Source organism: Vigna umbellata, chromosome 1 (assembly GCF_029865625.1).
Source record: "Vigna umbellata cultivar VRB3 chromosome 1, Vumbellata_1.0, whole genome shotgun sequence".
NCBI lineage: Eukaryota > Viridiplantae > Streptophyta > Magnoliopsida > Fabales > Fabaceae > Vigna > Vigna umbellata.
The window spans coordinates 13,814,830-13,839,593 of record NC_142165.1 but is presented as its reverse complement, the minus strand read 5'-3'; the positions used below and the strand labels follow the sequence as shown (position 1 = coordinate 13,839,593).

Here is a 24,764-nt window from a genome sequence, read left to right as displayed (position 1 = left end):
GCCAATTTGTTTCCTCTCCTACCACCTTACATCAACAAGCTGCTCACCGCATCCTCCGATACCTCAAAGGAAGCCCTGGCCATGGCATATTCCTCCAAAGCAACAACAACTCTCAGCTTAAAGCCTACAGTGATTCAGACTGGGCCACATGTCCCGAATCCAGAAAATCTGTCACTGGTTACTCCATTTATTATGGCAATTCTATCATTTCATGGAAATCAAAAAAGCAGCAAACTGTTTCCAGAAGCTCTTCCGAAGCTGAATACCGGGCTTTAGCTGCTGTCACTTGTGAACTACAATGGTTGACCTATATTCTCCATGATCTTCGCATTGTCACCACTCAACCTGCCATAGTCTATTGTGACAATCGCTCAGCTATCCAGATTGCTTCTAATCAAGTCTTCCATGAACGTACCAAACATATTGAAATCGACTGTCACATTGTTCGGGACAAACTCAACACTGGCCTCCTCAAGCTGCTCCCAATATCAACCACTGAACAAGCTGCCGACCTCTTCACTAAACCTCTTGCCCCTGCCGTTTTCAAGTATCTTCACACCAAGCTGGGCATGACAAACATCTACTCCCAGCTTGAGGTGGTGCATCCAAAGGGTATTATTATTACACCGAAGAACACTAAAATCTATGTTTGACAAATCCACCAATGATTCAAGGACTTATTCTTTTGTTATGTCTCTCTCTTCAAAGTTCATCATTCAGTGAAATTGGGATGTGGAATCTGCTCTTCTGAACCTTAAAGCTTTTGCTTCAAGTCACAGATCACAGTCACATAACATTTTCCATCAAACCATTCAATTTTGCCTCAAAATCATGTTGAGAAGGCACTCCCTTATGAGTTCAACACCAAAACAAGTGTCCCTCTTTTTTGTTAGCCATTTCCATTCCACCCTTTTCACTCCATCACCAAAACAAGTGTTCCAAACCCATCATCGTTGGTGGGGTTACCCCAAAAGCTTCAAACCCAGTTTCAACCCCTCCTCGCCCTTTTGCAGACACAAAGCCAGCACCTTGCACAGTGGTTCCTCTGTAGAACAAATTGAACATGTTGAAGTTGCTGACCGCGATGTCTGGATGAAAATGAAGGATGAAGCAAGATTTGATGTCTCTGTGGAACCCATCTTGTCAGGTTACTACAACACTTCCATTCTCTCGCACAAATCATTAGAAACGGCGTTGGCCAATCACCTTGCCGTCAAACTCAGCAATGCATCTCTTCCTTGCAGCACCCTTTCTGATCTTTTTGTCACGGTTTTGGAAACTGATGAAGCCATCATGGCTGCTGTGAAGAGTGATCTGATTGCAGTTAAGGAGAGAGACCCGGCATGCCTGAACCTCGTGCACTGCTTCTTGAATTTCAAAGGCTTTCTGGCATGTCAAGCTCACAGGGTGGCTCACAAACTGTGGCTGCAGAGAAGGAAGGTTCTTGCTGTCATGATTCAGAACCGGGTTTCTGAGGTTTTTGCGGTGGATATTCATCCGGGGGCTAAGATTGGAAGTGGGATTTTGCTGGATCATGCAACCGGGATTGTGGTGGGAGAGACGGCTGTGATAGGGAACAATGTGTCAATTCTGCATAGTGTGACATTGGGAGGGACTGGTAAGGTTTGTGGAGACAGGCACCCAAAAATTGGCGATGGGGTTCTGATAGGTGCTGGAACTTGTATTTTGGGGAATATTAAGGTTGGTGAAGGGGCAAAGATTGGTGCCGGTTCAGTTGTCATTAAGGATGTTCCTCCTAGGACTACAGTTGTTGGTAACCCTGCTAAGCTGGTAGGAGGAAAGAACAACCCTGTTAAGTTGGATAAGATTCCCAGCTTAACCATGGACCATACTTCACATATTTCTGACTTCTATGATTATTGTGTTTAGACCTTGAAGTGTAATGTAGTGTATTCCTCAAGCATGCTTTGGAATTTTGAGTTTAGAAATGATTATGATTGATTGGGGTGGCTCTTGTTTGTTAAGAGAGAATTCATGTTCTCCTATTGATAATAATAGGAACGAAAATAACAATGAGAGTTGCCTTGATTACAGGATGTTGTGTATGCTCAACAGTTATACTCATGTATGTATGTATGCTTGTGTTATCAGTATATGAGAATTTCACTACTATTGTTTTCATTTTCCTTTATACTATTGGCATTTACTAAGTCTGGTAAAAGGATTTGATGCATGCAACAGCATATGTATTGGACAAGTAACACATGGTTGTTGTACATTCTAGCCTCTTGCTTGCTACTCTGAAGTAATAAGATGAAGTATAACTACAAGTTTTTTGGGGAATGCAAAATGGTTAAGATAAATTGATAGTCTTGTCTTAATTCAGTTACAGCTAAAAGAACAATTGTTACCCAATGTTATGAGATTCTTTATAATTCACAAATTGAAGAAAGAATAATGATTAAAATAATAATAACTAAAATTTAGTCATAATATTATTAAATTATTATATTATAGTAAATGAAATATCTTTATATAATTATAATAATAAAATTGCTTTTATGATAATAAATTAAAAAATATAAATGTTTATATAAAAAACCATCAAAATTGTATTATACTTAATAAAGATAAACAATAATTAAAAGTATAAAAAAAATGATCAATTATGTGTCTTACAAATAATTTAATATATTATTAAATGAAATCAAAGAAAAATAAATATATAACTAAAGGTTATCAAGATATCACATAACTTTTCAGATTTTAAGTCCATGAGAAATAATAAAAATTATTTTAACAAAACAAAAACCTTTAAACAAAACAAAAAATAAGATAAAGAAAAATAAATAAGATAATTATTTTATATTATTTAATAAAAATGTTTATAAAATTAAATAGTGAAAAAAATAAAAATATTAAAAAAATACTAAAAATATTCAAAATTTATTGTAATTAATAATGTATTGTTTAAACATAATCCCAAAAAAAAAATACCATCAAAATGCTTGTTGATTATATATATATATATATATATATATATATATATATATATATATATATATATATATATAAATACATAAATTAGTAAATTATGATTATTTTATTAATTTAAATAAAAATAAAAAATTATTACTGAAGTATGTAAATAGAAAAAATTAAAAGTAGTAAATGTTGAGTTTAAGTTGGTGCATATATGATAGTGTTGAATAATATTTCATTGCATAAGTGAATAGATATGTCTTTATTTGTGTTTAAAACCAAATAAAAATTTCCAATTTCTCTATCAACTTCTTAATGAAAAGAACTAGAAAATTTAATTTTAGAAATTTAAAGGAGTTACCTAAATTAATATATATATATATATATATATATATATATATATATATATATATATTACTAATCTACACATGAAAAATGAAAAATAATATAAAGAAGTAAGAGTAGAATTAACTTTTAAAAAATAATATCAAGCTGTCGAGTAACCCATTGTACAAGTTATCTAGATTCATCTCAGCCATTGATCGTTTCAGATTAAATCTGACGGTGAAGATGAAAAGGGAGCATGATGGACCCAAACTAAGAACTGCCTTGGTAGACACTGGACTCCTTCATAAATTTCCATACGGCGGAAGAAGAGCTTCTTCTGATATTCACCGTTCATCTGAAAAACCTGCGCAGTTCCTTATTGTGAGTATCGTTTCATCTTACTTTGTTTTTCGTTTCTCTTTTCTCTTTCTCTCTTCTCAATTCAAAGACCTAGGTTTCCAGAACGCGCGTTTTTATCTTCTTTTTTGCTGAATTGGGAACGGTTACTTCATGTTCTGCTGACTTGGTCCTGCAGGATCGATTCGCATTTGGAACATGTCTCCGTCATTGGATCTTCCTCCCAAGGGTGGCTTCAGTTTTGATCTATGCCGAAGAAATGCAATGCTTGAAAGCAAGGGTCTCAAGGCCCCAACCTTCTTGAAAACTGGGACCACTATTGTCGGTTTAGTTTTTCAGGTTTGGAATCATTCACTCTTCTGTCTGGTGTCGTGCTACTGTTGTGATGCATTTCTTCGTCGCTGTGTTTTATTTGTTTTTTTAGGTTTACTTGTTCTCTGGAAGGGTTTGTGTTCACTTTTTTCTTTGCATCTTTATTTATTGTGACTTTATAAACTGAGATTGCGAGTGGGTTTCTATAGATTCACCGGTCCAGGATGTGGAATCATTGTTCTTGGGTATATGGATGATTTTCGCTGGTTGGTTTGCGTGCCATTTAGAAACAGTTGGCAAGAAGTAATATCATAAGGCTCCTGCATTGATTTACGAAATTTGTAACATATAAGTGGCTACTTTAAGAACAGCCAATTATATTGAACTCAAAGGTGGATGTTGAGTGGGTTACTATAGCTTTTTCTTGTCAAAATTGTTCCACCTCGCTGAGGTACAATCTATGAGGCTGTGATTTTAGTGTTACAGCCTAGGTTTAATATGAACATTTTGTATTATAAATTTGAAATTGAGTTTCTCCTTCTACAGAGTAAAGACTACTTTCTTGTGTAACGGTCCACTAACTGGGAATTGTACCATTTGGTATTTGTGCTTATAATGAATGTTCATGACTATGTCATTTAATCCAAACAATGTTTTGGGACTTCATATGTTGATTGCATGTGTGTATTTTAATGTTTAATTTGTATATTATAATCCAAAGTTGAATTTTCCCATGTAATAAATTTGCCCCAGGATGGAGTCATTCTTGGAGCTGATACTAGAGCAACTGAAGGACCTATAGTTGCTGATAAAAACTGTGAGAAAATTCATTATATGGCACCCAACATATATTGCTGTGGAGCAGGCACCGCTGCTGATACAGAGGCTGTAACGGGTATTTGTTTTAAATCAATCTTTCTTACACATTTTTTGCGTTATGCCTTAGGGGTAGTTGCATATGGATCATCTTTAGTTTTTGCTTGATGTTATTAGTATAGTAGAACAGTTGAAAATGAGAAGTTTGTTATTTACTGTAGACATGGTTAGCTCACAGCTGCAACTACATCGTTATCACACTGGTCGAGAATCTCGAGTTGTTACAGCTCTGACCCTTCTTAAAAAACACCTATTCAAGTTGAGTTTCAGAACTTGTTCACCAGGTAAATTTTCTCTCTATCAGCCACTGGATCTGACTCTTTTAAACCATTGTGCAGTTATCAAGGTCATGTCTCAGCTGCTTTAGTGCTTGGTGGGGTTGATATCACTGGACCTCATTTGCATACAGTTAGTTCATTGCTTCAAAATTTTCTGTTATATTCAAGTTTCCTTGTTTTGAATACCTTTAGTTCAACTTCTCATTACCTTTGATGACTTGTTTTACAGATTTATCCTCATGGGTCTACTGACACCCTTCCATTTGCAACAATGGGATCAGGTTCACTTGCTGCAATGTCTGTATTTGAATCCAAGTACAAGGAGAGTTTGAGTGTAAGTAAGCATATCAAGGATCAGAATTTGCTGTAGTATTTTTTGGAAAGACACCTTTTGTTAGAGGAGTGCATTTAGTATATTTTCGTTAAGTGGTGGTGCCACGGTGGAATGGTGAGATGGATATTTTTTCCAACTGCCATATGCAATTTGTGAAGGGAGGTCTGCTATGACAGTTACTTAGACCACAACAACATGTTTGTATGTGGGAGTTTTGGCCTTCTGCCATTGATAACACTGGTTTGATTGCGTTCTGTCAAGAAGTTGTTTAATTTATAATCATTTCAATGGAGTGATATGAAGCAAGTATGTCAATTTCAATTCTAAATGTGAAATTGCTCTTGTATTTATTATAATCGATAATTGATACTGGTGATGTTTTTCAGTTATAATGTCAAAATGCTGAAACCTAGTAGAAATTTTAATTTGATATGAACTTTTTGATGTGGTGTAGAGGGATGAAGGCATAAAGATAGTTGTTGAGGCAATTTGTGCTGGTATTTTTAATGACTTGGGAAGTGGAAGTAACGTTGATGTTTGTGTGATAACTAAGGTTAGTGCCATCATGCCCAATTCTGCAGTTTGTTCTTTGAGGAGAGCCATCTAACTTAAATTTCTATGCAATTTCTTCACTAATGCTTCACAGGGACAGAAGGAATATCTCAGGAACCACCTTCTACCAAATCCACGTACCTATGTCAATCCAAAAGGCTTTGAGTTCCCCAAAAAGACAGGTTTGTTGCAAACTCTGCTAATTTATTGTACTTGAACTGCAACAACTCTATGGTTTTGCATAGTATTGTGTAAACTGTCAATGGTTTGTAGTCTAGTATGACATTGTCTCTCACCATGTGAAAATTGTATTTTGGGAATATAGTGTTATGAAGTATTAGAACTTAGATAATAGCTGAAGTTTTACAATTTCCTTTCAAATTCTAGTAATTTGCATTTTGCCGCCTTGTAAGTCCAATTTGAACCATCTTCTTGAACTGATGAGTTAACAGTATGTGAACAGCATCTTCTGTTGCTATTTCTTTAAATAGACGGAATTGTGAGTTTGGTGTACATGTTTTTCGAATTAATGAATGTAAGGTACCTAATAGCTGGATATATGTTAGGACGGAATGGTAACAGATACTAAGGCCATATGTGGAGGGCAAGGGAAAAATGCGATGGTTAAGGATTATGAGCATTTACAGTTTGACAACCAGTATGTGTATGTGTTAGAAAAGTAGCAGAGAATGGAATCAGTTAGGATAGCTTCTGAGTGTTTGAGAAGATAGTAAAACACTGAATGGCCTGAGTTTTCTTTGTCTGACTGCACATCCTTATTCTGCTTCATTTTTTCTTCAATCAGATTAGAAAATATGGAATATATTCCTGTAGTGCACTAAATATAAATTCTTCATTGCAGAGGTCCTCTTAACAAAAATTACCCCGTTGAAGGAGAAGGTTGAAGTGATTGAAGGGGATGCTATGGAAGAGTAGCGATCTTCCCAAAAAATAGTTGGTGTTTGAGTATGAAAACTTAGTCAATGGCTGTGATATTTAATTATTGTACTGTCAGAACTTTTTCTTTTATTACCAAAAGTTATTTGAATTTTAATTAGATTGTTGCAAGTTATTTGGTCAAATCTCCAGTTGGTTAGATTGTCGCGAGAAAATACTCATTAACAAAACTTCAAATAGAAGCAAATAAGCACCGAATACTATACAACTTTAATGATGAAAAATGTTTCTTTTTTATTTTTCACGTTTTTTTATATGCCAAACGGTGTCTAACGAGATTAACTTTGTTAGTAAACTTATACCATAAGGAATCAATCTTTTGTAAATAACTGTCTAACGAGATTAACTTTGTTAGCAAACTTATACCACAAGACATGATTGATTGATCTTTGCCATCAAATAAATTCCATTCAATGTATACCAGTGTAGTTATTTAATTAATTTCCAGTGTCGTCATCCTCGTTAAACTCTTTGAAGATAATTTGTGTTGTTTTGGTGAAAGAATGAGTCGATAAGTTACTATTTGTTTTTAGAAAAACGATATCTTACACAAATTTTTTAATAATATTTTGATACAATATATATGTTATTTTTTTTATTAGTTCATTATTTACGTGTTATTGTATTGACATATTTTAAATCTAATAAAAAAATGATATCTATTGGATCAAAATATTGTCAAAAATTCTATATTAACATATTATTGTCTTTTTCTTTTTTTTAACAGTGTAGTGTGAATAACATAGTAGTAAGGAGATCATTGGTCTCATCTTTCAGCTCCACATGGCTTGGGTTTGAATTATGGGATTGTTTCTGTTAAAAGGCACTTGATATGGTAAACATTTCTAAGGTTGTTTGGCTTTCATCTAAACTTGGATTGTGAAAGGTAAGGATATTATATTTATCTACCTGTTAGTATATGTATTAATTTCAACATATTATTATCATATGCTAATTTCATATAATAATTAATATATTAAATTAAGTTCAATAGCCCAGTTTGCTTATGAAACAATGAATAAGGCAACTTTTTAAGTTAAACTATTTATTAAAACTTTTTTTTTTCTATATTTCTTTTGGTTTCCTACGGTGTAAACAAAAACAATGCAATTTTTTTTATACTAACTCAAATGTTAAAATATTGTGTCTAATATTGACATACACATCTGATAACATTAAGATAATTTGAATGATACAATTCATAATACTAGTAACGTTGTAACTCGATTTAATATTAATTTTTGGATTATCCATTTAAAATATATTATTATTTTTTTAAAACTATTTAGACAACATTAAGCTTTGCAAACAATATTAGTATTAAAATAATAGTATTAATGGAAAAGAAATTATATGTAATAGTTTTGTTGTACTAATAAATACGTAGGTGGTGTAATGTTATATTTGTCTACACTTCTCTTTATAACATGAAAGTTAACATTTGTTTGGATATATTGGATAATATAAACAGTAAAATCACAACTTTAAAAAATAGAAAGACTAAAATTTTGTAAATAAAAATTAGAACTCACTTTAGCGCATCACGTAGTGAACTGCGAAATCAATGCTTCTGTTAAGGTTATATGTCAAATTAAATATAAATCAAAATTGTGTTTTGAATTTGTAAACAATAATCCACATTATATCAATGATAATTAATAAATATTTCCAAACCTCATACCATTATAACTTGAGGATTAATTAAGAAACGAATATATTTCAGTTGAATATTCAATTAAAAAAATTAATATTAATTTAAACTATAATTTACTGATATTATCACTTGTGTTATGAACACAAATCATGCACTGTAAATATAAAATAATTTTATTCTATCAATTACCTAAAATTACTATGAGCAAACAATTAAAAATATTCATTGTAAAATTAATAAATTTATTATATAATAATTTACGGTTGAAATCGATATAAAATTGATTTTCAACCTATGCATATAAGCTGTGTTTCTGAAATTAAATACGGCATTAATGTGTGTAGGAAAAAGATTTATAAGGAAGAAAAGAGTCATTTTAATAATTTTTACTATAACTCAGAATCAGTTAATTTTAGCAGGAGAGAAAAGAAAAGAAAAAACACGTTACAATACAAACAAGAACTGATTCGTATGACTCGTTTGTTTGTTCACTTTCAACTCTACAACTAATATACAGGTGTTCATGGTCTACCCTGTTTCTCTCCAATTGCTTTGATCGTATCAATCATTTCAGATTTGAAGTGTGTGAGCTCATGAAGATTCTCTCAAGGGCCCAAGGTCGTCTTTTTTGTTTCTTCCCCTTAAATAATTGCGTTCTTAGTATCATACGTATATCCGTTTCACGGTTGCCTTTTGTAATCTGTTTTTTATTTTTTGGTTGCAGTTCTAAAGTTTCGGTTTGCTCTTAAATGTGGGAAAATAGACCCTTTGTCTTGCAAGTTTTCATCCTCCTTTTCAAATGGGTCTTCGTCTGAACTGTATGGGAAAGCTAAAGTTAATTCCTTTATGCATGATACCTCCCATTCCCAAGACGATGCATTGAAATCGGAGGGCATGGGAAAGACGGTGCATGATGTATGCCGGGTCTTGGACACTGGTCCTTGGGGACCTGCCCTTGAGGACGCCCTCAACACGTTTGATGACATGCCTCAACCAGAATTGGTAGTTGGAGTAATAAGGAGGTTGAAGCATGTGAAGGTGGCATTGCAGTATTTTAGGTGGGCGGAGAGAAAGACTGAACGGCTGCGTTGCCCTGAAGTGTACAACGCACTTCTCATGCTCATGGCAAGGACAAGAAATTTGGACTACTTGCAACAGATTCTTGAAGAAATGGGTCAAGCTGGATTTGGACCCTCAGATTATACTTGTATCGAGTTGGTTTCTAGTTTTATCAAGTGTCGGAAGCTAAGAGAAGCTTTTGGTGTTATTGAAACTATGAGGAAGTTCAAGTTTCGCCCTGCATGTTCGGCTTATACTACACTGATTGGTGCTCTTTCTGCGGCTCATGAAGCTGATCTCATGCTCACCCTCTTGCATCAAATGCAGGAAATAGGTTATGAGGTAAGCGTACATTTGTTTACCACACTTATTCGTGCATTTGCCAGGGATGGCCGCATTGATGCTGCTCTATCCTTGCTGGATGAGATGAAGAGTAACTCCTTTAATGCTGATATTGTTCTCTATAATGTATGCATTGACTGTTTTGGAAAAGTTGGTAAGTTGGATATGGCCTGGAAATTCTTTCATGAAATGAAATCACAAGGGTTGATACCTGATGACGTGACATATACTAGCATGATAGGGGTTCTTTGCAAGGCTGAGAGGTTGGATGAAGCTGTAGAGTTGTTTGAAGAACTTGATAGAAACAGGAGTGTCCCTTGTGTTTACGCTTATAATACGATGATAATGGGTTATGGTTCAGTTGGGAAATTTGATAAAGCATACAGCTTACTTGAGAGGCAAAAGAGAAAAGGATGTATACCTAGTGTAATTGCCTATAATTGCATTCTGACTTGTCTTGGAAGGAAGGGAGAAGTTAAGGAAGCATTTAGAGTCTTTGAAGAAATGAAAATAGATGCAGCACCAAATCTTGCAACCTACAATATTTTAGTTGACATGCTTTGTAAGGGAGGGGATCATGAAGCTGCTCTGAAAGTTCGGGATTCCATGAAAGAGGCTGGCTTATTCCCTAATATCAGGACTGTAAATATTATGATTGATCGACTATGTAAAGCTCAAAAACTTGATGAAGCTTGTTCCTTATTTTTAGAATTGGACCATAAAGTTTGCAGCCCTGACGCAGTAACTTTTTGTTCACTTATTGATGGCCTAGGCAGACATGGCAGGGTGAATGATGCCTATTTGCTTTATGAAAAGATGTTGGATTCTGATCAGACTCCAGATGCTGTGGCGTATACATCTCTTATTAGGAATTTCTTCAAGTGTGGTAGGAAGGAGGATGGTCACAAAATCTATAAAGAGATGATGCATAGGGGCTGTTCTCCTGATTTGATGCTCCTTAATAATTACATGGATTGTGTTTTCAAAGCTGGTGAAATTGAGAAAGGGAGGGCTTTATTTGAAGAAATAAAGGCTCGGGGTTTAACTCCTAATGTTCCGAGCTACTCAATTTTAATTCATGGTCTTGTGAAAGCAGGATTTTCAAACGAAACATACAAGTTGTTTTATGAGATGAAGGAGCAAGGACTACATTTGGACACCCGTGCTTACAACATTGTTATTGATGGATTTTGCAAGTCTGGAAAGGTCAACAAAGCTTACCAATTACTGGAGGAAATGAAGGCTAAGGGTCTCCAACCAACAGTTGTAACTTATGGTTCTGTCATTGATGGACTTGCAAAAATTGACAGACTTGATGAAGCATATATGTTATTTGAAGAAGCAAAATCAAAAGGTGTTGATTTGAATGTAGTGGTCTATAGTAGTCTTGTTGATGGGTTTGGGAAAGTTGGAAGGATTGACGAAGCATATCTGATTTTGGAGGAGTTGATGCAGAAAGGTCTGAATCCAAACACGTACACATGGAACTGCTTACTTGATGCATTAGTGAAAGCTGAGGAAATTGATGAATCTCTTGTGTGCTTCCAGAACATGAAAAACTTGAAATGCCCTCCAAATGAAGTAACTTACAGCATTATGATAAATGGTCTTTGTAAGGTTAGAAAATTTAACAAGGCCTTTGTGTTTTGGCAAGAAATGCAGAAACAAGGGTTAAAACCCAATACTATCACATACACTACCATGATTTCGGGACTAGCAAGGGTTGGGAACGTTCTAGAGGCAAAAGACCTCTTTGTGAGATTTAAGTCAAGTGGGGGCATACCTGATTCAGCTTGCTATAATGCTATGATTGAAGGATTAAGCAATGCCAATAAGGCAATGGATGCATATACACTTTTTGAGGAAACTCGACTTAAAGGATGTCGTATATATAGTAAAACATGTGTTGTTCTTTTAGATGCTTTGCATAAGGTGGATTGCCTCGAGCAGGCAGCGATTGTTGGTGCTGTCTTAAGGGAAATGGCAAAGTCTCAACATGCAACAAGATTGTCTTGAGAACAGGTTGTGTATATTGTACTGGTACTGGAACGGAAGTCTGGCTTCTACACCGAATTAAGTGGCGGTCTTCTCAGAAAGTGCTTGCCTTTATAACCCTTTTCCCACAGATTATGCAAATTCTGAGACAGCAAAAACATTTTGTGTCCTAAGTTCTTTTGAAAAAGTATATAGTCCTAGGCTCAAAGGTAATTCTTACTAATTACAATAGTTATTCAAATTCCAAAGTATCCGACTGCTTCATGTAAATGAGTTTTGATTGTTTTATGCTACACATCATTCTAACTTTTACCAATATTTAGTATGGGTTTCAGATTCACACGGATATTCATGTTTGATGATTTTTCTTGGAACGAATGTCTATAACTTCATCTGTTTGTGTGATTACATATGTGCCACATGTTGTAATCTGTTTGGAAGATTGTAATATTGCATAATGTATTGTTTAGATTCTTATAGATGTTTCAGCAATATATTTTATGATTAAAAACAATACAATAATCATGCAGTGGTCGATATGCTATGTCCATATTCTCAAATCACCTTGTTAACTAATGCTTTTGATGCTTGTTTGAGGTAAGGGTATAAATGTTGTAAACTAAGGGATACAGTTAAATGTTCTAAACCATGGATTCTGAGCCTTCATTATTATTTATTTTTAAAACATAATCATGATTTACTACAAGGTATATTCTTAATGTGTTATAAATTTTATTGCAGGGGAAAGTTCCAAATTGATATCTCTCTCCTGTAACTTTTTCCCATTGTTGGAAGGATATTAACTCAAATTTGACTGGCAATGGAGTGTCTACAGGTTCTATCTATACTGGGTTAGTTGGAAGTTGGAGGCCATTTTTTTTACCAGTCTCACTCATCTGTCACCTCCTCTTGAATTCATACTCTTTAAATTTTCTTACAAAAGTAATCGGAACTTCAGGAAAAATATATTTATAATCATTTGAGATTTATTTCAATGTTGTGATAAGTTGTTGTAATGACATTTGGTGTTGGCTGCCAATAAATGTACACCTCAAAAAATAGGGTGTAAAGGTGGAAAGAGAAAATGTAATAAAAACTGTGACGTGAAAGAAAGAGTGAAATAAGAATGTGAGAATGAAAAAAAAAAGATGAAAGAGAAAGATGTGCTTATGGATCTAATCCTGAGCTATTTCACTATCATGTTCTTATCTATGATTGTTTAGAATTTAGGGTTGAGATGAGATGGTTTCATTTGAATTTTAAATGTATTGAATAAAAACGCATATCTCTTTATATAATTTTAATATGGGTTAAATATGTTTTTAGTCCCTAAACTATTGGTCATTTCTGGTTTTCGTTCCTCTTTCAAAATAAGGTACAATTTGGTCCTCATTCTTTTCGAAACTTTAGTTTTAGTCCTCGAAACTTTGGTTTTAGTCCTCGAAAACTAACCTGGAAAACTATCAAATTTTTAACGGTGTTAGTTTTCGAGGACTAAAACCAAAGTTTCGAAAAGAATGAGGACCAAATTGTACCTTATTTTAAAAGAGGGACGAAAACCAGAAATGGCCAATAGTTTAGGGACTAAAAACATATTTAACCCTTTTAATATTGAACTTAAAATACTTGCATAATATATTTTAAATAATAGTAATTATTTTCTTTAAATTCGGCATGACATTCTTTTTGAAGTCTATTATATGATACTAACGTGCTTTATAAAGTAAAAAAAAAATTATTCCCATCATCATTCAATAATTACAGGATTATAGTATGATTGAAAATTTTGGAGCAGCTGTTTTCTATAAAATAAATTTATGTAACATTATTAAATAAAATTTGAATCCAAATAAACATAAGCATTATATTTAATTCTTAAATGATATACTTTTATAAATTAAATACTTACATGCCTTAGGAATAAAAGATTAATCACTCTCATTTTGCTACCATGATGTTTTTTTCATTAACCCTGCAAATATTTGGATTTTTTTTCCATCCTTTTTATACACTTCTTTCAGTGTTCTTCCCAATATCCTAATCCAGAAACTAAATTCAAAGCTAGAGATACGAACATGAGCGCAAAGAAAAAAAATGAAAATAAAGTAATTTTGTACATTTTAAGTCTTTTTTTTCTTTTATGCTCGATAATAAAAAAATGTATATGTTTAAAACAACAAAAATTCAGCAATAATATATTTTTAAGTTTAGTTGCATTTTTAAGATTTCCATATGTATGGCTACGATGCTCTAATTTCAACTATTCACATTCTTTAAAAAAAAAATTCAATTGGCAAAACTAAGTCTCTTGTTTCAATTCAATCTGTAAGTGGATAACATTGACTAGCACATGAAAAAGTATATATAAAATATTTAAATATTAATAAAATAATCTTCTATTAAATTTTTATTTAAATTTTGTATATATTTCTCTTTTCAAAAATGTAAATATAATATATTAAATGGATTATTTAATTTAAATAACTATAAAACTATAAGGATTATGTGATTAATTAGACAGATATCCATTTAAATTAGTAGCATAAGTGTAACCAATTTGCTCTCACAATTTTTACAAACTCTATACATCGTTTGGTTAAAATTTGAGCTAAAGAAATTTTATAGTTAGCATTTATTTATATTTTAACATATAAATTATACTTTACTTTTTTATTAACAAAATATTAAGTTTTAATTAAGCTATTTTTTACAGTAATTTAAAATTATGATGAACTACTGATCCATCGAAACGTCAACAAAGCAATTATATGTTTTAGCATTTTATTACATATTATCATAATTTTTAATAACTTTCATAAAATTATAATCTGTTTTTTTAATGTTGTTCATCCTATAGGACTAATTTAAGGAAAATAAAACGTGTGCAAAGCAACACAAATGGCTATAACTATTTTATTTTACGAAAATAATGCCAATAACAGAAGTAATGGCTATAGATGAATATTATAATATTTTTTCTCCATGATTTTTGACAAACTACAACGTTATTGATTACTATATATTAATAATCTTTTTCGTGCATTTTGAGTTTTCATTTTTCGTTCTTGCGTCATTGATTACAACTTGGTGAATATATTTCATAAGTTCATAAACAAAATCAAATTTTTCCAATTTCTTGGTATAATATTGATTTTTCGAGAGAGGTTGACTTATTAAGGATAAGACATTTTTTTTTTAAAAAGTAATCAAAGATTGTTTATGTAACGGATCAAACTTACTACACTATCTTCAAAAGTAAGTATTGTTAATTAAATATTAATTTTTTTAATCATATGATGTATTTTCATATTAATTTTACCTTTTAAGAACTATCATTTATTAATTGAATAAATAAAATTCACATCTATGTGATGGGTGGGATAATAAAATTCATATTTAGGTTATTTTATTCCCTGAGTTTAATCATATAAGGCCATTTAGTCTTGAACTTCATCTACTACTATTATTTTAATCTTTAAACTTAACAAATTACACTTGAGGTAACCTTATCAACAAGTCAAAGTTCATCTGTTACTGATAAATAGAAATCCTTTGAAATTCAGTATGGGAAAAAGTCGTGCTTGCAGCAGTTTTTGAAAATTTGTGGTGTCCATTTATCTTATCAGTTTCCTTCTCTCTAATCAGCAGTAATCTGATTTTTTGCATTAGCCAATGAAGCACCATGCTTGGAATTTCTGGTTAAATACTCAACGTGTTCCCAAAATCATAGTTTTTTTCAAGCTTTTGCTTCTCTTCTGCTGATCATAATCTTGATTCAGAAAGCTATTGATTGAATAATCTGAGAGCCAACTCGATAGCATGGGGTTGGAGATTCACATTTCCTTATCTACAATCCTTCCTTTCTTCATCTTACTGTTCATGTTAATCAACATATTTTGGAGATCAAAAACCAGGAACTCAAACTCTAAGTTGCCACCAGGGCCAAGGAAGCTACCCCTCATAGGGAACATACACCAAATTGGAAGTCAGACTCATACGTCCTTAGCAACATTGGCACGTCAACATGGTCCTCTCATGTATATGCAGCTTGGTGAACTTTGCTGCATAGTTGTATCTTCAGCCGAAATGGCCAAAGAAGTGATGAACACGCATGATATCATCTTTGCAAATAGGCCTCGTGTGCTTGCTGCTGATGTTATCACTTATGGCTCTAAGGGCATGAGCTTCAGCCCCTATGGATCTTATTGGAGGCAGATGAGAAAGATTTGCACCATGGAACTGCTAACACAAAAGCGTGTTGAATCCTTCAGATCCATCAGGCTACAAGAGTTGTCAAATTTTGTCAAGGAGATATCTTTGAGTGAAGGGTCGCCAGTTAATCTCACTGAGAAGATCAATTCTTTGTCATACGGACTTATATCTCGGATTCTTTTTGGTAAAAAATCTGAAGACCAAGAGGCTTATGAGGAACATATGAAGGGTGTCGATGAGACAGTTGGAGGGTTTTCTGTCTCTGATCTGTATCCTTCTATTGGACTTCTTCAAGTTATTACTGGGATTAGGACTAGAGTTGAGAAGATTCATCAAGGAATGGATAGAGTACTTCAGAACATTGTTAGAGATCACAGAGACAAAACTTTGGGGGCTTTTGGTGAAGAACATAGGGAAGATCTAGTTGATGTTCTTTTAAGGCTTCAGAAAAATGGTGATCTCGAACACCCCCTATCAGACACTGTTGTCAAAGCAACCCTTTTGGTATGTTTCTGTTAACACTCTATGAAAAGTTTCCCAATATATAAAGTCATATATTTTGTACATATGATTTCTCTTTTTCTGGTTTAGTTGATGATTGTATGATACAGTCCAAGTTTTCGGATATGACAGTGTTGATCGAAATTTATTGAAGATAAACACATTATTTATGACATTAAGTTATTTAAGCTAAGCTAAACTGATAGATTAGACTGTGATGAACTTTTGGTGATCATTAAACTTGTTAGAAGGGTAACACAACATATTTGTTTCAGGACATATTCAGTGCTGGAAGTGACACTTCATCAACAATTATGGATTGGGTAATGTCAGAGCTGATGAAGAACCCTGAGGAGATGGAGAAAGTACAAAGTGAGGTAAGAAGAATCTTTGATGGAAAAGGGTATGTGGATGAAACAGATATTCATGAGCTGAAGTACTTGAGAGCTGTTATCAAAGAAACATTGCGTCTGCATCCACCTGCTCCATTGCTGCTTCCAAGGGAATGCAGTGAGAAATGTGAGATCAATGGGTATGAGATACCAGCCAAAAGCAAAGTGATTGTCAATGCATGGGCCATTGGGAGGGATCCTAATCACTGGAATGAAGCTGAGAAATTCTATCCTGAAAGGTTCCTTGAAGGCTCAATTGATTACAAAGGTGGTGAGTTTCAGTTCATTCCATTTGGAGCTGGAAGGAGGATATGCCCTGGAATCAATCTTGGCATTGTCAATGTTGAATTTTCACTTGCAAATTTGCTTTTCCATTTTGATTGGAAGCTGCCTCAAGTGATCAATAGGCCTCAAGATCTTGATATGACTGAATCCTTTGGGTTGGCACTTAAAAGGAAACATGATTTGGTGTTGATTCCTATCTCTCACCACTCAGCTAAAAACTAAGTTATGAACACTCTGTTGCATACTTTCAGTTATCTATTGTACATGTACTGTTCCAAAACCTTCTAATAACATCTTCGTATCTGGAATTCATTTCGTCACACATCTTAATCACTTTACATCAGACAAACTTATATTTTAACTCTTTCTTCTTCTGCATTACACTATATTATACATTCAAATTTTATATAATGGTTTATTCTTTAAATTCCTTAGTCATTCTTTCAAAAATAATTACTATTATTAATGTTGTTTTCACTTTAAAAAGCATAAGTGATAATTATTAAAGATGAAATGTGTATAACATACTTGTTATCATAAACTGTCTATTTATCTTGAGGTTTATTAAAAAGTTGTATAAAGTTGTGCGGTTGTCACTTTTCTTACAAAAATAATTTCGATCTTTATATAAATGCATTACTTTGACTCGTAAAAATATATTATTCAATTTGAACGTAGATTGGGAATAAAGAAAATCAATACTTGGTTATTATGCGTTAATTTCACTTAATTATATAAAAGATTAACGTAATAAAATAGCTTAAATAAGTTACCTCTCGATTATACAATAATTACAATAACAAATATTGAACAATATGATTGTTCAGATTACCTCAACATAAATTTCTTGTGCGTCTATTTTCAATGCAACCACTTCTGCATGCTCTCTATGTTCTGTGTTGTGTGTGTAGGAGATGTTAGTAAGTTGGGTTATATATATATATATATATATAATTAAATGTGTTAGAGTTATTATAATATTAATTAAAATGATATAATTAATTATATTTATGATTATAGACATATATATTATCAAATATTAACTGATATAATATTCAATATTTTAATTTGACGAGGGATAAGTTAGGAATATTAATTTTTTGAAAATAGTAACAAATGTTATATAAGGGCTTATGGTATCTGTGAGTAGTACATTGTTTTTTTTTTCTTTTCGTTCCATCAGAAAGGAAAAAAAAAAAAAGAGAAAATCTAAAGTGTTTTACAAGATCAAATACCTTTGATTGCTTCTAATGGTTAATCCAGTATCCTTCCGCTTACTGGTCCAAATTGCATCATATGAGTTTTTCTCCATTTTATCATAAACCCTAATTAATTTATCGTAACTATATTTTAATTTTTCAACATATTAAGAACAATAATAAATATGTTATTTTTAAAATGATAAAAAATAGTCTCAGTTTCTAATTAAATAAGTTACTTTGGTTCTGGTCAAAGAAATGCTTTAATTTTAAGAAGAAATAGGAAAGCAAAAGGAGAATATTCCATTGAAAATGAGAAAATTAATTATTTGAATTTCTTAGAAATTAAAATTGTAATTATTCTGTGATAGAAAAAAAGTGGTTTTTAAGGTTAAGAGGAGAAATTAAGAGATACTTAATTAATACAAATTTGGTAGAATAAAACACACACAATTTGTCAACTATTTTGCGTTTGTAATTATCAATGCTTACTCTTAGCTACGCATACGATTATTACTGGAGAAAAAAATATTTAAATGATAAATTTCTCAGGTTTTAATAATATTTTATTTTTTTCTGTTTTGTTTTTTATCATTTACTTACCTCCCTTGAATTAAATGGTCATCATCCGTTAATTCACGTAACATATCTTTTTAATTTATTTTATTTGAAGAAAAACAATTAATTCGATACAACAATGCTATTTTTGTTTAATTAAAATTTTACCTCTTCTGTCTTTTAAAATATTCCTCAATGATAAAACCCAAAGAAAATATAAGAATAATTAACACATTTTTTAACGTTATTTTTGTTTAAGAAGAAAAAAAAATCATATAACCTGTGAATTATGAGAGTTTGCACTTTTTTTTTCTTTCAATATTTCCTATTTTACTGCCAAACTAAAAAAACATAAAAATTTCAAATACATATATATAATCTTCATTCAATATTTTAGAACATGTTTTCACTTTTCACAAATAAACACTTTTTCACAAATAAACACTTTTTTTGTGGAGGAATATAAATTAGACAAATTACATTATAAATGCATGAGTTGATGCGAAGAAAGGAAAACGGTTGGGTATCTTTTTGTTGACCAGTAAAAGATTATTGAAAGTGAAAAGGTGTATAAGTTCATATTCGTCGTTCCCTTTCCCTGTTCACTTTTTTCATTTCATCTTCTTTCATACGTTTCCAAACACACTTTCTTTCTTCCTTCTTCTTCTTTCTTCATTTGCTCAAATTCCGTTGCTTGCAGCAGAGGTAGCGGCTTCTTCTTTCGCTCGGTTCACCCACGGAAAAAAGTCGGCGTCTTTTGGACTTCTCATGGCACTTCAACCCAAAACCGAACCTGGGTCTTTGCAGAACTCCATTTCTACTACTTCTCAAAAGCATTACAGCGAAATGAGTATCTCGGAGCTTGTGTCACTTCTGCGTGTGGTGTATCAAGTTGAAGACTTTGATAAAATAGAAGAAGAATTGAAGAACAGAGAAGACAAAGTGAAGGTAGATATTGGGTCACTCCGAGAAAAGCTTGACTTGGAGAGGCTCAATAGTATTGAAATAGAAAAAAGATTGAAAATCAGAGAGGAGCAATGTAAAAAGGGGAAGCAAGCCCAGGAGAATTATGAGCTGTTGTTGAAGAGAATGAAACAGAGTGGGTTGGATATGGATGAGTTAAGGAAAAGGAACGTTACTTTAGAAAAGAGAATGGAACAAAGTGGGTTGGATATGGATGAGTTAAGGAAAAGGAACGTTACTTTAGAAAGTGAAGTTTGTAAGTTGAAGAAAAAAATGGTAGAAGATGTCAAATGTGTGACTGAACTAAGGACCAAGTTGGAGGAAGAGAAGGCTGAGAACAAGAGTGCTCTTGATGTTCTCAACATGAAGAACACTGAATTGAAGGAAGAAATTAAGAAGAATTTGGCTGACATAGAGAGGCTGAGGACTGAAAATGATAAATTGACTGATGAGAAGCTCGAACGTAAGACAGCATTTGAGTCTTTGGAGAGGAAATATGGTGAACTCAGTGCAAGTGTTGTGAAGTTAGAAAATGATGTAAAGCTTTTGCTGAGTGAAGGTGCCTCTGATTGTGGGAACACTGAACAAGAACCTAATACTGGAGTTTCTTTTGCTGTCAAAGCTGAAGAGGTTTTCGATGACTACGAGCTTGAAAATGATACTGGGGAGCCTGTTCCTTTCCCAAAGACTAAAGAAACTCATCAGTATGTCAAAAAAGGGTACAAGGATGTTGCATCAGGTATGGAAATGAAATTCTGTTCTGTTTGCATCTCTTGTATCTATAATTGCAGATTTACATTCATAAATATCCTTTAAAAATATTGAATTTGGTAGAAGTATACATTTTTAATTACTTGAAGAGCCCTGAGCCATTGGCTGGATTTTTCAAGAAGTATACATTTTTATTTGTATTACAGAATGTACTGCTTTTTAGTGTCCTGCTTTTGCCTGGAGTATACTGTTAAACAAGTTTTAACATATATTTCTTGTGCCTGTATGGGTAAAAATTGAATTAGAAAATGAGATCATAACCATATCTGATGATGATGACGATGATGATAATGGTTGTCCAAATCAAGGATTGCATAGAGAAAAGGCTATTGCTCAAGAAAATGAACATCCACAAAGGGTTGAAACGTTCACAAGAAAACGTGCTTATGATATTCAGACATCTTCTAGATCTACCTCCAGTGGTGATTTATATGAAATGGATCATCCCCCTCTAAAGAGAGTTAAAACTTCTCCGGCCAGTTCTGATACATACCATTTGCCAGAGTAAGTGGGACACTGGCCTACGTAAATATCCTCACGAGTCATATATACCCATTTGTTTGGTTATATTGAAAACAACTAACTCAGCCTTTTGTTTGTCTTGCAGCTACTTCCTCCGCAGAATCTAGAGCAGGTGCTTCTCTAGCCAATCTTATACGTGAAATCTTAAATTAGTTCTTAGTTTAAAAATACTGGTTTCTTGGGATTATATATGTAACTATGATAGTCACACTTTTTATGTAAAAACTTACTGATCTTTACTAAAGAATCAGACTAATGAAAGCTGAAATTCTACATTTTGTTGCAAGGATATAAGTTCAGTGTAACTCAACCCAACATTTTGGTTAGAAAGTTTGTATTTATTAAATACACTTTTTGTATGAAAGAATGGTAAACTATCTGCATCAATGGGGCCAACATATTCCCTTTCGCGTTTTCTTCTATCTAACTAATCATTATTTCACGCCATCCTTTTCATATCTCTTTACATTATTCAAAAAAGAGCATTTTGGCTTTCCCCCTCCCCTTTGCGATGTTAAAAAGTATTGTGAAATGAACAATTCTATTTTTATTTTCTGATAATGGTTAACAAATAATACAAGTTATTGGTTTCTCGTTCATTATCTTAATCACTTACAATTCTATGACATTTTTTATTTGAGTCCTTGGAAAAATTCTGATGTACTGAAACAATATGTCAAATAACCCAAATTTCAATGACCCATGGTTTTGATATGTGAACACAGACTTAAATGGATATGTTTTTAATTGGATGGATATGTAATGAGAGTTTGGGAATTCTGTAAATTAAAGAAACATATCAACCCTTCATAATTAGTTATATAATATTCTTTTACACTTCATCTTGAATAACTAGTATATATAGTTTGTTCACAAATAAAGTTATAGCTGAAAACCAGTGAGATATGATTGCTCTATATTCTGGACTATTGAGAAGGGATTGTTGTTAATCTTAAAGATGATGATAAAGATCAACATAAAAGCAAGGATGCATTACATTGTTGATTGCTGTCATGTTAGCCATTGAGCATGCTGATATGAAAGGATGGAATAATTTGTGGTTAGAATGTGATTCTTACTAGGTGAAGGCTTTTACAGGATTTCATGATGATGACATCTTTGTATTAAAATTTGTGCTACTTTAAAACTGCAGATACTTTTTAGAGAATGTAACTAATGTGCCTGACAGTTTAGCTTATTTTGTTTATCTTATTGGAATATGATTTTCATAGCCAAGGGCCTCTTTATCTGTTCAAGTATAGAGAGGGATGCATAACATGATACATGTATAGAGAAAGTTGCATCCTTTCCTAATTATAATAAATTTGTAATGTGTTTCAACTTTGAATAGTTTCTACTGATTACTGTTGAAACTGGTATGTGAAAGATTTGAATCTGGAAATCTTAATTTGCAGAAGACATTGTTGTGTTAGGGAGAAACAAGCTGACATTAGCCACTAGGGGTGTTCAATAGAAGCTGACCTAAACTGGAAAAGAGGTTGCCAATGGTGCTAAACTATAAAATAAACATAAACTAGTTTTTTTGTTAAAATTTAATGAGTTTTAGTTCAGTTTTTAAAGTATTTTTTTTATGCACTACTTGACCTATTTTGAGGGTTAAAAAAAATGTATTTACATAATTATTAGGGTTTAATACCTATTTTGGTCCCTCTTTTCGTAGGGTGGTCCTCCTTTTTTTCCAAAAGTTCACTAACATCCTACTTTTCGCAAAAACTATGCACGTTAGTCCTTTTTGGTTACGGCGTTAAAAAGACTAACGGCACAGCTGTCCAGCTGGCACAAAACTGATGAGTTGTACAGTTTTGGTTGAGATGGCACTGTGAATTGTTGATTCCTGCTGAAAGGAAAGGGATTCATGGTTGGTTGTTCCCAAATTAAAAAGCAAAACGTGAAGCTGCTTTTCTTCTTGCACGTTTTGTCCCTGTCAAAAGAAGGGTTTTGCAACCGCGTTCTCTTTACCTCTCGGCGTTCCACAACGCATCATTCCGATCAAACCAGCAACTGCTGCCTCCTCATTTACCACTGCTTTGGCTCCAATAGGCTGCCGGACGATCAACACCAGAGCACCGGCTGCTTCTTCTGCAACTCCTTCATTCCCCAAAGCACCAACAAGTGCTGTCCCTGCCTCGGCTTCTATCATTCTACCACAATTCTCAGGGTGTGTGGAAAGATTGAACAAAACTGTCACAGCATCCTTCTTTCCTCTTGGAGTCCCCTCTCGCAACAGCCCTGCCAGGGCCTCAACTGCTCCCATCTCATCTGCAATTATTTTCTTATAGTCATGGACGACCGATAGGCTGAACAACGTTGCAGCAGCATTTTCCCTTGTCTCTGTGGTGTGTCCAAATCTCAACACAACAACGTTGCAGCAGCATTTCCTACTTTTGTTTTTGTCAAAAATGGACAAATTGAGCAGTGCAGTCACGGAATTCTCCTGAGCGACAGCATTGGGCGATGAAAGTAAATTCCTAAGATAGGGAATCGCCCCTGCTTCTGCAATGAATGAGCAGTTTTCCTTTTCAGTTTTGTTTTTTAATTTGGGAACAACCATGAATCCCTTTGCTTTGAGGATGAATCAGCAATTTACTGTGCCACCTCAACTAAAATTGTACAACTCATCAGTTTTGTGCCTGGACAGTTGTGCCGTTAGTCTTTTTAACGCCGTAACAAAAAAGGACTAACGTGCATCATCGTTTTGCGAAAAGTAGGATGTTAGTGAACTTTTGAAAAAAAGGAGGACCACTTTGAAGAGACCCTACGAAAAAAGGGACCAAAATAGATATTAAACCTAATTATTAGCTGTCTGGTCTTGAAGTTATCAATTATTGTAGTTGAATTTTCTATGGTGATTTATTTATTAAATATATATATTGCCAATTCGGAAAACTTCTGTTTTTATGTTAAAAATACAACTTTCATTGATGATTTGTTTCTTTTTCATATCAAGACTTTGATATTTTTATTAGTTTATTATAATTTAACTATTAAATTTGGGTGACTAATCATTAATAATAAATGAAATCATATGCAAGTTTGAATTAAACTTATTTGAATTAATTTTCAGATTAATTTATTTTGGGTAAACTAATAATTTAATTTACTTTGTTTTGATATATTTTAGTTAAGTTTGATTCATTAATATCTAATGGGCTGATGATGATACAACTTCTTTATTTTTTTATCTTTTCAACATATATCTGGTTAAGGAAATATAAACATTTATTGAAATATTAATTTCATGTTTAGTTTCAAAAATGAATAGTTTAGTTACAATAACAATTTTGTTAAAAAATCTTATACATTGAAGTATTAGTTTCCGATCGAGTTTCAATTAGAAAAAACAGTAGTAACTAT

At 33.0% G+C, this 24,764-nt stretch overlaps 4 protein-coding genes and 2 pseudogenes across 5 annotated transcripts; 5 read left to right on the top strand and 1 right to left on the bottom strand.

The window, feature by feature from the left end:
* Nucleotides 1-648: 648 nt before the first annotated feature.
* Nucleotides 649-2,142, top strand: LOC124831789 (serine acetyltransferase 1, chloroplastic pseudogene; annotated as a pseudogene).
* Nucleotides 2,143-3,515: 1,373 nt separating this feature from the next.
* LOC148204716 (proteasome subunit beta type-7-B) lies at nt 3,516-7,033 on the top strand. Its single transcript, XM_088096255.1, has 9 exons — nt 3,516-3,651; nt 3,806-3,966; nt 4,693-4,834; nt 4,977-5,073; nt 5,154-5,223; nt 5,323-5,427; nt 5,882-5,980; nt 6,074-6,161; nt 6,842-7,033. The coding sequence occupies exons 2-9, from the start codon at nt 3,826-3,828 to the stop codon at nt 6,913-6,915; spliced, it is 816 nt and encodes a 271-aa protein (XP_087952381.1). The 5' UTR covers nt 3,516-3,651; nt 3,806-3,825; the 3' UTR covers nt 6,916-7,033.
* Nucleotides 7,034-9,062: 2,029 nt separating this feature from the next.
* Nucleotides 9,063-13,222, top strand: LOC124840267 (Tetratricopeptide repeat (TPR)-like superfamily protein). Its single transcript, XM_088096252.1, has 3 exons — nt 9,063-9,208; nt 9,315-12,195; nt 12,728-13,222. Exons 1-2 carry the CDS (start codon nt 9,184-9,186, stop codon nt 12,005-12,007), a joined length of 2,718 nt encoding a protein of 905 aa, XP_087952378.1. The 5' UTR covers nt 9,063-9,183; the 3' UTR covers nt 12,008-12,195; nt 12,728-13,222.
* A 2,341-nt stretch (nt 13,223-15,563) lies between these two features.
* LOC148204715 (desmethyl-deoxy-podophyllotoxin synthase-like) lies at nt 15,564-17,696 on the top strand. Its single transcript, XM_088096245.1, has 2 exons — nt 15,564-16,702; nt 16,975-17,696. Exons 1-2 carry the CDS (start codon nt 15,806-15,808, stop codon nt 17,596-17,598), a joined length of 1,521 nt encoding a protein of 506 aa, XP_087952371.1. The 5' UTR covers nt 15,564-15,805; the 3' UTR covers nt 17,599-17,696.
* A 2,048-nt stretch (nt 17,697-19,744) lies between these two features.
* LOC148204714 (uncharacterized) lies at nt 19,745-21,879 on the top strand. Of its 2 annotated transcripts, none has more exons than XM_088096243.1 (3): nt 19,745-20,835; nt 21,176-21,371; nt 21,475-21,879. In XM_088096243.1, the coding sequence occupies exons 1-3, from the start codon at nt 19,902-19,904 to the stop codon at nt 21,494-21,496; spliced, it is 1,152 nt and encodes a 383-aa protein (XP_087952369.1). In that variant the 5' UTR covers nt 19,745-19,901; the 3' UTR covers nt 21,497-21,879. The 2 variants fall into 2 exon arrangements, with proteins under 2 accessions (XP_087952369.1, XP_087952365.1); XM_088096239.1 differs by having other exon boundaries at nt 21,113-21,371; nt 21,475-21,875.
* Nucleotides 21,880-23,334: 1,455 nt separating this feature from the next.
* On the bottom strand, nt 23,335-23,961 carry LOC148204713 (U-box domain-containing protein 17 pseudogene; annotated as a pseudogene).
* Between the last annotated feature and the right edge of the window lie 803 nt (nt 23,962-24,764).

Excerpts from the sequence above, each read along its gene's own strand:
- LOC148204715 (XM_088096245.1), top strand. The coding sequence starts at position 15,806 with ATGGGGTTGGAGATTCACATTTCCTTATCTACAATCCTTCCTTTCTTC. Across the intron at positions 16,703-16,974 it reads TTGTCAAAGCAACCCTTTTG|GACATATTCAGTGCTGGAAG; the intron begins GTATGTTTCTGT and ends TATTTGTTTCAG.
- LOC124840267 (XM_088096252.1), top strand. The coding sequence starts at position 9,184 with ATGAAGATTCTCTCAAGGGCCCAAG. Across the intron at positions 9,209-9,314 it reads GATTCTCTCAAGGGCCCAAG|TTCTAAAGTTTCGGTTTGCT; the intron begins GTCGTCTTTTTT and ends TTTTGGTTGCAG.
- LOC148204714 (XM_088096239.1), top strand. The coding sequence starts at position 19,902 with ATGGCACTTCAACCCAAAACCGAACCTGGGTCTTTGCAGAACTCCATT. Across the intron at positions 20,836-21,112 it reads GTACAAGGATGTTGCATCAG|AAAATGAGATCATAACCATA; the intron begins GTATGGAAATGA and ends AAATTGAATTAG. Across the intron at positions 21,372-21,474 it reads GATACATACCATTTGCCAGA|CTACTTCCTCCGCAGAATCT; the intron begins GTAAGTGGGACA and ends TTTGTCTTGCAG.
- LOC148204716 (XM_088096255.1), top strand. The coding sequence starts at position 3,826 with ATGTCTCCGTCATTGGATCTTCCTCCCAAGGGTGGCTTCAGTTTTGAT. Across the intron at positions 3,967-4,692 it reads TTGTCGGTTTAGTTTTTCAG|GATGGAGTCATTCTTGGAGC; the intron begins GTTTGGAATCAT and ends AATTTGCCCCAG. Across the intron at positions 6,162-6,841 it reads TGAGTTCCCCAAAAAGACAG|AGGTCCTCTTAACAAAAATT; the intron begins GTTTGTTGCAAA and ends TCTTCATTGCAG.